A 12,398-nucleotide genomic window follows, 5' to 3' on the forward strand; every position below is an offset into this window, starting at 1 on the left:
TGGTAATGTTGGAGGGAACAGTTTTAGCAGTATGTTAACTTCAGAAGTTGGAATATAAGAGGATAAAAAGAGTGAGAGAAGAGAAAGTGGAGGCTATTATTATAGAGGGCCTTTGAAGGCATAAGAGAAAAAGGACAATAATTACTGGAGATGGAAAGATGAAATGAAAATTTTGTTCAGGATGGGAGATAAGAGCATATTAGGCAACAGAAAATGAGACGATAGATTGAAAATAATTGCAAAAGTGATGGGATGGCAGAGGGGAGTAATCAACTGTTGGTTTCTAAAATGTATAAAGTTCTAAAATGTATACAACAACCCACAACTAAATTTGTGGGAAATGGTTTGAATCCATTGATATTTGACTATTTCATCTTTATTTGCAGAGGGGAAGGAATCAATGTTTTCTTATATTTTAATTAATACTTTGTTAAAATACTTATGAAATGGCACATATTGACTTTGTTTAATATCCCTGTCATCTTCACCAAGTGTTAAACTTTCTGGTGTTTCCTGGATATATCAAAGTAATTCTTCACACATTTTTTGGTAAAGGTCTCTTTTACATTGTTATTAAAGTTAACTCAATTTGGGGCCAGATAGCAAAACAATCAAAATATTGGTATATAACCCAGGTCTACTGATTTCCAGTCCAGTACTCTATACCTATCACATATGGGAAAGGTTAAATATTTTTGCTTGGGTTTCTCCTTTGACCTTTATCATATTATTAGCAAAGTGTCTGGTATATAATAGGTATTTAATAAATTTCATTCTCTCTCAATCTTATCTTTTATAGTATGTATTTGTCATATTTCCACAGTAGAATATAAGCACCTTAAGGGCAGGAATTAATCATTTAAAAAATTTGTCACCCTGGTGCCTTGCACAGTAACATGCACTAGTATTTTTTTAATCTGTTGGTTTCATTGTAACTGATGTGGGAATATCCAGTCTTGTACAGTGCCCAAAGTAAAGCATTTTAGTACCAATAACACTTTAAAAAGTAATTAAAAAAGAAAATAAGCTAACCTATCTTAACTTTATCAAGTGATTCCGTTTCACTCAGATTTCCTCTTTCAGAAATTGCTTCAAGATCATCTTGTTTCATCATTTTATTCTTCAAGCTGTCAACACATCCAGAAAAAAAGGTATAAAGCACAGAAGTTATAAAGAATCAGATATTGTAAAGCATTTAGTAATTGCAGCAAGCAATGTGTTTTCTTAGTCTGGTATGAATTTGGGCTAGCTTAGTAATATAGAAATTACTGTCCCAAAAAGTCTAGTGTTCCTCCTTTGGGGAGCAGAATGTGAAACTAGGAAGGCTGGAAGGTGGGTCACATATATTTGGAAATCCAGAGAGATGGGTTTGCTGGTTTCTGTAAGCATAAAGGAGTAGGAGGATCCTGAAACTAAATCTATCTGCTACAGTAAAAATATGAAAGTTAATATTATGTGGACCTGTACTCTCTCCATGACAAGATAATAAGGAATTTCAAAGGAACGGAATAGCAATACCTATTATTCATATCCAGTGATTACTTTTCTGATGATCAGTCTATCTCCTATAGGATGGCAGTAAAGTGCAACACATGTTCTCTCTCATCTCTATCCCCTACCAAGCTTCTTTTATGTCCATATACGCTATGCTTCACAGGAAATTGTCCCACATATCCTGGAGGTTTCAAGGATATGGATAAGTTAGAAAAGAGCCCAGCGGCCAGCGTTTTTGCTTTCATTGGGGAGAGTTGGGGTTTGTAGAGGGATAAGGGAGCTAGGAGGTATGAGAACTGACTTAAATGATTTGTCTGGTGGGAGACATTGAACAGTATGGGAGATTGTCAGGGAACAATTCATGGTAACTCTGATGAGAGTCTGAAAGGAGTCCACATGAAAGGACTAAAAGTCCTATAAAAGAATCAGAATATTCTTTCTAAAGAAAGCCTTTTGAAATAAAGTGCAAAAATTATTAGGGAATAAGTAGCATACCCTGTTTCCCTTGTGTCTATAAGCCACGCCTCATTAACAGAGCAAGGCAAGTCAATATTGTTCATTTTTCTTGATCCTTCTAAGATTTCTGCTTCCAAATCATCAGGTTCTGTAAGAGAATAAAAATATGACAAGAAATTAATGAGCACCAGTCCAAAAATAAAGTGCCAGTAAGTAAATCTATAGAAAACAATATGAACTTTGTTTAACCCATCAGCATTGTTATTTCCAGATAGTATGTTAACTTACTGAGGTGGGAAAGTACAGTTTAAACAAACTCTTTCATAGGCTTTCATTCTAAAGTTAGCTAATGTTCTGATGTAACATTTCCTTTGCAAATTATTACTGCACAAGATTCTACAAAGTATAATTTTTTCACTTTTTCTTTCTTTTTTACTGCAATGTGGCTAATAAGAAAATACTCTTTTTCTGACTTTACATTTATGGTGGGAAATGTATTGTGTGGGGCAGCTAGGCGACAATAGATAATGCTGGGGCTGGAGTCAGGAAGACTTGAGTTCCAATCAGCACTCAGATACTAACTGTGTGTCCTTAGGCAAGTCATTAACCATGTTTGCTTTGATATTTTTATCTATAAAATGAGCTAGAGAAGGAACTGATAAAACATTCCATTATTGTTGCAAAAAAAAAAAACCCCAAAAGTAGTCAAAAGGAGTTGGACAACATAAAACAAATGAACAAAATTATATTGCTTGCAATCTGAATAGATAACTGAGGGGTGGAGAGAATTTGGAACTGAAAATAAAATTCAAAATAAACAAATAAATTCCTTTCCAGCACTTAAAAAAATCACAAAACAAATTACTACTGCAGAAAGAAAAAATATTTAACAGGATTCATTATTCTATTTCTTCATCATTTCATGATATAACACTTTTTCTCTTGAGGGAAAATAAAACTGATTTAAACATAAAAAAAAAGTCTCCTATACAAAGTTGTTAGGGGGACTTCCAGGCAAACATGGTGGCAGTCTAGACATGGGACTCTTCCTCTCTTAAACACCCACTGATACAGACTACCTCAAAAGACCAAAAAACCCCCCAAAACCAAATTCATAAGAATGAAGGGACTCTACAGGAGGGCACAACACTTTAAGGTATGTGGGATTTGGGCATTCTCACACTATAAGGGGATGAAAAAGCTCCCATCAAAACACTGAGCTGATATACCCACCCCCACCCCACCTACAGAGCCAGAGTCAGAGCCAGACCACGCCAGAATCAGCGAGTGAGAGGCATCTCTATAGTGAGCAAGGGGCACCTCTAGGTCCTTGGGAGCTAAGACCACCAAAAGACCTAACACTGAGAGCAGCTACACCTGAAACCCCGGAGGGCTAGAGAGTGCAGACCTTGGGCACTCTCAGGAAGGGAGTCCAGAGAAGGGCAGCAAACAGTGGAGGTTGCAGAGATTCGAGTCTACTCCTTAACTCCATATACAGAGAGCTTGCCCATCTCATTCAGATTTCTGACTAAAAGGGAAGGAAAAACCTCCACAGTGATGGCAAATTGTATCCAGGAACAACAATCTCCCTCCACCAAGAAACACAAAAAGAGGGGTTTGATCCTGGAAGATTTTTTATGGAGGAAAATCCCAGACTACAGAGGAAATACAAGAGGAAATTCAAACAAAGCCAAAACCTTCCAAAAAAATAGAAATTGCCCACAAGCTCTTGAAGAATTTAAATTGGAGCTTATCAAAAAGATGGAAGTCTTCTGACAAGAAAAGTTGGAAATAATTCAAAGAGAAAATAACAGTTTAAAGGACAAGAACTCCCAATTGGAGAAACAGCTGGAAGCCACGAAAAGCAGGATAGACTGAAACTGAAAAGAAAAATCAGTCCTTAAAGACCAGAATTGCGCAACTGGAAGACAATGATCTTTCAAAACAGCAAGAATTAATAAAGCAAAGTCAAAAGACTGACAAAATAGAAGAAAACATAAAATATCTAACTGACAAGATGACAGATCAGGTAAACAGATCACAATGAGACAATTTGAGAATCACTGGTCTACCTGAAAAGCCAAAAATAAACAGAAATATTGACATCATACTAGAAGAAATTGTCCAAGAAAACTGCCCTGATGTTCTTGGACAAGGGGGGAAAAATAGACATTGAAAGAGTTCATAGAACACCATCTACACTAAATCCACAAAAGACAACTCCCAGGAATGTAATTGCCAAACTCCAGAGCTTTTAAGCTAAGGAGAAAAATTTACAAGAAGCCAAAAAGAGACAATTCAGATACCAAGGCGCACCAATCAGGGTCACACAAGACCTGGCAGCTTCCACACTAAAGGACCTCAAGGCCTGGAACACGATATTCAGAAAGGCAAGAGAATTAGGTCTTCAACCAAGGATCACCTATCCATCAAACCTGACTATATACTTCCAAGGGAACGTATGGGCATTCAACAAAATAGAATATTTCCAAGTGTTTGTAAAGAGAAGACCAGAACTAAGTGGAAAGTCTGATATCCAAACACAAAGATCAAGAGAAACATGAAAAGGTAAATAAGAGAGGAAAAGGGGGGGAAATGTTTTTTTATTCAAACTCTCTTCTTTAAGGGCTACAATTAGATCAAATTATATATTCATATATGGGGAAATGTTATTTGTAACTCTCAAAATCATGTTCATTATTATAGTAATTAGAAGAATCATTCACAGGAAGATATGGGGGGTAATAAGGGCCATAAGATGATATGCAAAAAAGAAAAAGGGAGGGGGGAATCGAAGATGGCACGAAGAGATACTTGAAGAAATAAAATAAAGAGGATAATCTTTATCACACAACTATACACATGGGAAGGGAAGGGGAAGAATACTCTTATAAGAAGGAGAGGAAGAGAGTGCTAATAGGTGATACTTAAACCTTACTCTCAGTAAAATCAGTTCTGAGAGGGAAGAGCATCTAGATCCATTGGGGTCTTGAATTCTATTTTATCCTACAGGAAAAGTGAGAAGGAAAAACTAAGGGGGGTAAGGGGGAGGGAGTACAAAAAGGGAGGGAAAGAGAGGCGGGAGGGAACTTAAAAGACCCTAAGAAAACGAGAAGGGAACAAAAAGGGAGGGGCCAGAAAGGGAAGCATATTAAGAGAGAGGATCAGGGAGACTGATTAAAAGTAAACCACTGGTTTAAAAGGATATAGCAAAAGAAGAAAGGACAGAATTAGGAGAGGATATAAAAATGCTGGGGAATACTCAAGTGACAATCATAACTTTGAACATGAATGGAAAGAACTCACCCATAAAATGAAAACAAAATGAGAGTGGAATTAGAATCTAAAATCCTACCATATGTTGTCTACAAGAAACACACATGAAGCGGGTAGATGCTCATGAGGTTAGAATTAAAGGTTGGAAAAAAACCTATTGGGTTCAGCTGATAGAAAGAAGGCAGGAGTTGCAATCATGATATCTGACAAAGCCAAAGTAAAAATAGACCTGATCAAAAGGGATAGGAAAGGTAAATACATCCTGATAAAAGGGAGTATAGACAAGGAGGAAATTTCAGTAATCAACATGTATGCACCAAATGGTATAGCATCTACATTTCTAAAGGAGAAACTAATGGAATTAAAGGAGGAAATAGATAGTAAAACTATACTAGTGGGGGACCTGAACCTACAACTATCAAATTTAGAGAAATCAAATAAAAAAATAAATAAGAAAGTGGTAAAATATGTGAATGATATCTTAGAAAAATTAGAGTTAATGGATATATGGAGAAAAATAAATAGAGACAAAAAGGAATACATCTTCTCCTCAGCAGCACATGGTACACTCACAAAGATTGACCATGTACTAGGTCATAAAAACATGGCAAACAAATGCAGAAAATCAGAAATAATAAATGCAACCTTTTCAGATCATAACTCAATAAAAATAATGATCAGTAAGGGTACATGGAGAGCCAAATCAAAAATTAATTGGAAATTAAATAATATGATTCTCCAAAATCAGCTAGTCAGGGAACAAATCATAGAAACAATAATTTCATTGAAGAAAATGACAATGATGAGACATCCTTTCAAACTCTATGGGATGCAGCAAAAGCAGTACTCAGGGGAAAATTTATATCCTTGAGTTCATATATTAACACATTAGGGAGGGCAGAGGTCAATGAATTAGACATGCAAATCAAAAAACTTGAAAGTGAACAAATTAAAAATCCTCAGGAGAAAACTAAATTAGAGATCCTAAAAATTAAGGGAGAAATTAATAAAATTGAAAGTGAAAGAACTATTGAACTAATAAATAAGACTAGAAGCTGGTATTTTGAAAAGAACAAACAGAATAGACAAAGTACTGTTCAATCTAAAAAAAAAAGGAAAGAAGAAAACCAAATTAACAGCATCATAGATGAAAAGGGAGACCTCACCTCCAATGAAGAGGAAATTAAAACAATTTTGCCCAATTATATGGCAATCTAGATGATATGGATATTTACAAAAATATAAATTGCCTACATTAACAGAAGAAGAAATAGAATTCTTAATTAATCCCATGTCAGAAAAAGAAATTGAACAAGCCATCAAAGAACTCCCTAAGAAAAAACCCCCAGGTCCAGATGGATTAAAAAGTGAATTCTATCAAACATTCAAAGAACAGCTAATCCCAATACTATACAAATTATTTGACATAATAAGCAAAGAAGGAATTCTACCAAATTCCTTTTATGACACAAATATGGTACTGATTCCAAAGCCAGGCAGGTCAAAAATGGAGAAAGAAAATTACAGACTAATCTCCTTAATGAACATAGATGCAAAAGTCTTAAACAGGATACTAGCAAAAAGACTCCAGCAAGTCATCACGAGGGTTATTCACTTGGATCAGGTGGGATTTATACCAGGAATGCAAGGGTGGTTCAATATTAGGAAAACCATCCACATAACTGACCATATCAACAAGCAAACCAACAAAAATCACATGATTATCTCAATAGACGCAGAAAAAGCCTTTGATAAAATACAACACCCATTCCTACTAAAAGCACTAGAAGGTATAGGAATAGAAGGGCCTTTCCTAAAAATAATAAAAAGTATTTATCTAAAACCATCAGTCAACATCATCTGCAATGGCGATAAACTAGATGCATTCCCAATAAAATCAGGAGTGACACAAGGTTGCCTGTTATCACCTCTATTAATTAATATTATACTAGAAACGCTAGCTGTAGTAATTAGAGAAGAAAAAGAAATTGAAGGTATTAAAACTGGCAATGAGGAGACCAAGCTATCACTCTTTGTGGATGATATGATGGTCTACTTAAAGAATCCTAGAGAATCAACTAAAAAGTTAGTGGAAAAATCAACAACTTTGTAGTTGAACTGACTTTTAGATAATTTGGATGGTTACTAATTAGACTAATAGAAAGGTTCAATAGCTCCAGTGAATGCTAGCACCCACAAGTAGTTTAAAAAAAAAAAGGGGAAATCTCACCAGTTATGCCTAGAGAAGGGAAATTGTCCAAAGACCTACATTGAGTTTATTATGTTTGTATTTGCTATTTGTGTTGCAAATGCAGAATAAGTTTCTTTCCTAGAAGAGGAGAAAAGACTGGAAGGAAGCCTCCAGGCTATTTGGGAGAATGAGCACAGCATAAAGGTGAAAAAAAGGGTACTGAGGTAGAAGAGAGATAAGCCTTGTGTCAGGATGAAAGAGAAATTATCCATTTACACTGATTCACCTGGGCACAAGTGGCACTTCTAAACAAAGAACCTAAAGAGTATTGTCAAAGATTATAAAGACTTAGGCAAAAAATGGATGAACACTAGAGAATAGGCCATGTTTTCCTTACTCTTGCCCATTAAAGACTAGCTATACAGAAAGTTTCATTATATATATACCAGATTGGGACTCGGATTTCTAGATTAAAATTTATGATGTAAGATTGAAAGATTCTTGGCCAGAGTTGCAATATACCCGATAAAAGCTGGTGAGATAGAATTTGCCGTCTGTTTAAAAAATTTTTAAAAGGACTTTAAATGAAAAAGGATGTAGAAAGTCTGTTTACATCTCCTAGATAGTATAGAGGTTAGGCACAAAGATGGAAGACGAAATAGCAACTAGAACACTCATAAATTTGGAGGCAACTAAATCCAAGAAAGGAAACTCAAATTCTTTGATATTTATGTTTAGGCAACAAACAAGAACCTCACTGAGAGTTGGTGGGATGAAACACATGACTGGTTTATGGCTTTGAATGATTATAGTATATTCAATAGAAACTGACTACATAAAAAGGAAAGAAGTTATTAGCTTTATACATCAATATATATTTCACATGAGGAAGTCCAGTCCAGAAACCAAAGAAGCATGATTGAGAACATTGAGATGTTCAAAGAAGGGAGAAACAGAAATGATTTTGTCTTTAGAGTATATTATAGACTTAACTAGACAGAAAGGAAAAATAGATAAGGAGTATGTGAAGCAGATTACTTTGTACACAAGGCATAAATTTTGGGATTTGAGTTATCCAGATATCTGCTGAAGGTTTCTCTCTACCAAAAGCAGAGCAGTTAATAACTACTTTACTTGCAGTAATAATTTTAAATACTTCAAAAGGTAAACAAACCTCAAGAGAAATTACATTCTTTTATTTCCATTACTAACAGGAATTTGTTGCTAGCAGAGAAACAATCCTTGGAAGGAAATTAAAATTCTCTATCTTAGAATTTTTGACAAAGGAGTAGAAATCTATGCATAGTCTGACATGCACCTGAGATTTTATGAAAACAGAGTGTAAAAGTAGCACCATGGAGTAGAATATTACATGGGAAATCAGTCCAAGAAATATGGGAAACACTTCAAAAATGAAGTTCAAAAGACAGGGAATCACTTCCTACGAAAGAAAAATGAAAGTTGTCTGAAGAGATGGATGTGGAGGCATAAGGAATTCACCAAACAACTTAGATTTAAAAAATATGTAGAAAAGTTAGAATATAAGAAAAAGGACAAATATAAAAACTATGGTGTTCATGTAAAAAAGGGTAATAATGTTAAAAGCTCAAAAAAGTGTGAAGGGAAGCTTGGGATAATGGAAAATATTTTTATTTGTACTATACATGGAGGAAGAAAATATCAAAGGAGGGATAGGATCTTTGCTAGTAGTGGTAGATGGGATGATGATAACCAATAACAGGGGAAAAGCAGAGCTATCTTATTCTATTTTTGTTTGTTTTCTTTACAAAGCAAAATGATCTTTGCTCCAGAAATGACAGAACAAAAATGATTAATGGGGAACTGATGCCCAAGAAAAACGAGAGAGTAAATAGTTATGTCACTTGGTCCAAATGGATTATATTTTAATTTTATATATTATTATATATAATTATATAATTAATTAGATTCAATTGTTGAATCACTGCCAGTGATATCTGAATGAGTGTGGGAAACAGGAAAGGTAGAATGTGACTGGAGAAGGGCAGATGTCTTCACATTCCAAAAAGGGAAGAGAATAGATTGCCAAACTCTCACTTTCAAATTTTATAATTTTATATAGAGTATATAAGTTATGAAGAATTTAAGAGACTATCTTTAGAGATACAAGAAGAATTAGACAAAAATCAATGACCTACAAATGTTTTTACTCTTTTGATTGATTTAACTATCTTTGGACATTCTATATCCTCTAGTCAAAACTCCTGGCTTTTCTTTTTCTCTACAATGATTAAACTTCATTATTTTCTTTACTCTCCCTCAAAGTTTTATCTTAAGCATTATCTTTAAAAGCTACAGTATAAATGTTCTGATAACTTCTAATACTCATTTTTTCCCTTTTTTCTTCTACTTGTTACTTTTCCAACCCTGCCATCCCAATAACTGATACAATCCTTTTCTACACAATGCTACATTCAAACCTAAAACAATAAATTATATATTTTATTTTGGACAGTTCTACATCTTGAATGTCCTCCTTTGACCTACTAAATTCTTACCCACTCTTAGAAGTCTAACTCAAATGTCATTTCCTCCAAAATAACTTCTGTGATTGAACAGGTCAGAAATGATGTGGGCCTCATAATGTATTGGAATTCTATCACATATTTGCTATAAATCCATTTGTAATATAGTTGTTTCTATATGTAGTCCTATAATGTATAAGGAGTCTAATAAAAGTGAAGAAATGCAAAACAGTTGAGAAACTTAAAATTGAAATTATATGTAGTTCTAGAATGAAGACTGAGAAAACCCCAAACAATCTTGAGGTAGCTATAAAAAAGTACTGAGAAAGCTTATAAGAAACTTAGGGCAAAATAATAATATGTACATATTAAGGCCTGATAAATGTTTATAAAATAAACAAATGAATGATGTGAATTAAGTATATACTATGTTCCTGTTGGGCTATTTTCTAAACATTAGCATTCCTAAACACTAGGAAACATAGCCTTATTTGAATATAACCAAGGATAATATCATCAAATGGAAAGTTTGTCTACCATAAATATAAAATTCTATTCTTGAATTATACTACCATTTATATTAAAAATCCAATCTATTTTATTATAGTAAAAGAAATAAATTTCTATGGTTTAAGCTATGAAGTATAGTTTAAGGAATTGTACTGCTGTGGATTGATGCAAACAATATTTCATTATATATAGTATATGAATTGCATTTGCAGAGACATTCAGAAAATTTTTTTAAAAATTGAAGTTTGAAAGCCTTGTCCTCATTTCATAATCATCTTTTACACAAAAATCAAAAGCCAATAAATTACAATCATAAAATACTGTGGCTGGAAATTCCTACAAATATTAGATTCTGGAAATTCAGGGTTATGGTTTCAATTACACACTGGAGGATAAATGTTGGCCATAAATTTAGAAAATGATCATATAGACTACGAAGGAAAAAGTTCTAGTTCTATTCAATTCCAAAAGACCATAGAACAGATCAAGTTACTTGGGAATCAAAATTTTGAATTTCCTTACTTGCACATAATTTCATTGGTGAATTTTTGTACTTAACAGTCAGGCCTTTCTGAACAAGGAACTAAACTCTGATTAAATCAAATCTTACTTCGTTTAGAAAACTTAAGATCCATGAGAGAGAGAGTGTGGTATAGAAGCTAGAAAACCAGTCTCAACATCAGAAAGACCAGGTTTCAAATCCCAGCACTGACTGGTTCATTGATCTTCAACAATTCACACAACTCTCTAAAACTGTAAGTTACTACTCTGCATTGGTAGAGAGTTTCCTCACTGGGTATTGCCCTATATGGAATTAGATTCCAAAACCCTTTCTTTATATAAACTCCCTACAGAATGAACACATTGAAAAAACTGTCTGCCCCTGTGGTCTCCTCCCTTTGATTGAATGGCTCCTCCCAGAACTTCCATTTAAGAAGGGCATTCAGGCCTGCCATGTCTCATTCCTCTTCAGGTGGCGCTCTTGATCTCCATTGTACTAAGTCAAATATCTGCCATGTCTCCAATCCCTTTACAGCTTCCTTTTATGTGTTGTCTTCTCCTATTTGAATATAAGCTCCTTGAAGGCAGGGACAGTTTTTATTTTTTTACTTATATTTGTATTTCTGAAGCATAATGTTTGTTATGAACTGTTATTAATTAACTAACAGACAGATCCATTTCAAAAACAAAAAGCAATTAAGAACAAAACCATCCAATTTTTCTTCCATCATAAGAGGTTTTAATGCCATCTGTAAAAGTTCACCTTCTTCCGTAAGTTTTGGCTCTTCAGAGTCTTTGATATCAACCGTATCAACTATAGGTAAGGGATTTATTTCAAGAGAAACAAATTGTGCTTCCTTTTCCCCAATGATTAAGGTCTTGTAGTTTTCTCCTTTAGAGGTTTCTGTGGAAACAAAAGAAAAAAAAATAATAATTGGTTTTCCAAAGGCCTTGAACTTCATTTCTAATGATGTTTGAGAAATCATTTTAAAAAAGGGATTCTTATAACAGGCAATCCTGACTAGATATAACAAATATATAGTATAATAATACATAAGCTTTAGGTTGCCAAATTCTTAGTGAAGTAGTTAATTTGTAAAAATACTATTAACTGTACCTAAAATACACAGGATAATAGCTAAGGCAGATGTTAAAATGTGGAAAGAAAAAGCATGCTTTTTTCTCCACCCAAGATTTTTTGAAAAATTATATCCCAGAACATCTTAATTAACTTCTTATAAATGCTATCCACATCCAGAGAAAGAACTGTGGGAGTAGAAATGCAGAAGATAAACATAGGATCACATTGTTTGATGGGTATATGATAGGGATTTTTCGTTTTAAATGATCACTCTATTGCAAATATTAATAATATGGAAGTAGGTTTTGAACAACGATACATATATACCCAGTGGAATTGTTCATCAGCTCCAGGAGGGGGGAGGGAAGAGGGGAGAGAGAGAACA

The 12,398-nt window shown here is 34.2% G+C and overlaps 1 protein-coding gene across 15 annotated transcripts in view; it reads right to left on the minus strand.

Annotated features, from left to right (window-relative positions):
* NEK1 (NIMA related kinase 1) overlaps positions 1 to 12,398 on the minus strand; it is a 133,621-nt gene that overhangs the window by 30,613 nt on the left and 90,610 nt on the right. For 14 of the 15 annotated variants that reach the window (XM_056802882.1, XM_016423129.2, XM_056802884.1 and 11 more), the window contains 3 exons: positions 11,696 to 11,836; positions 1,990 to 2,098; positions 1,033 to 1,127 (listed from right to left, as the gene is read on the minus strand). In XM_056802882.1, the coding sequence (XP_056658860.1) occupies positions 1,033 to 1,127; positions 1,990 to 2,098; positions 11,696 to 11,836 (345 nt within the window). Of the gene's footprint in view, positions 1 to 1,032; positions 1,128 to 1,524; positions 1,676 to 1,989; positions 2,099 to 11,695; positions 11,837 to 12,398 lie in introns of those variants that run through there. The other variant, XM_056802886.1, reaches the window with a different exon arrangement.

The sequence above is a fragment of the Monodelphis domestica genome, chromosome 6 (genome assembly GCF_027887165.1).
Source record: "Monodelphis domestica isolate mMonDom1 chromosome 6, mMonDom1.pri, whole genome shotgun sequence".
Taxonomy (NCBI): Eukaryota; Metazoa; Chordata; class Mammalia; order Didelphimorphia; family Didelphidae; genus Monodelphis; species Monodelphis domestica.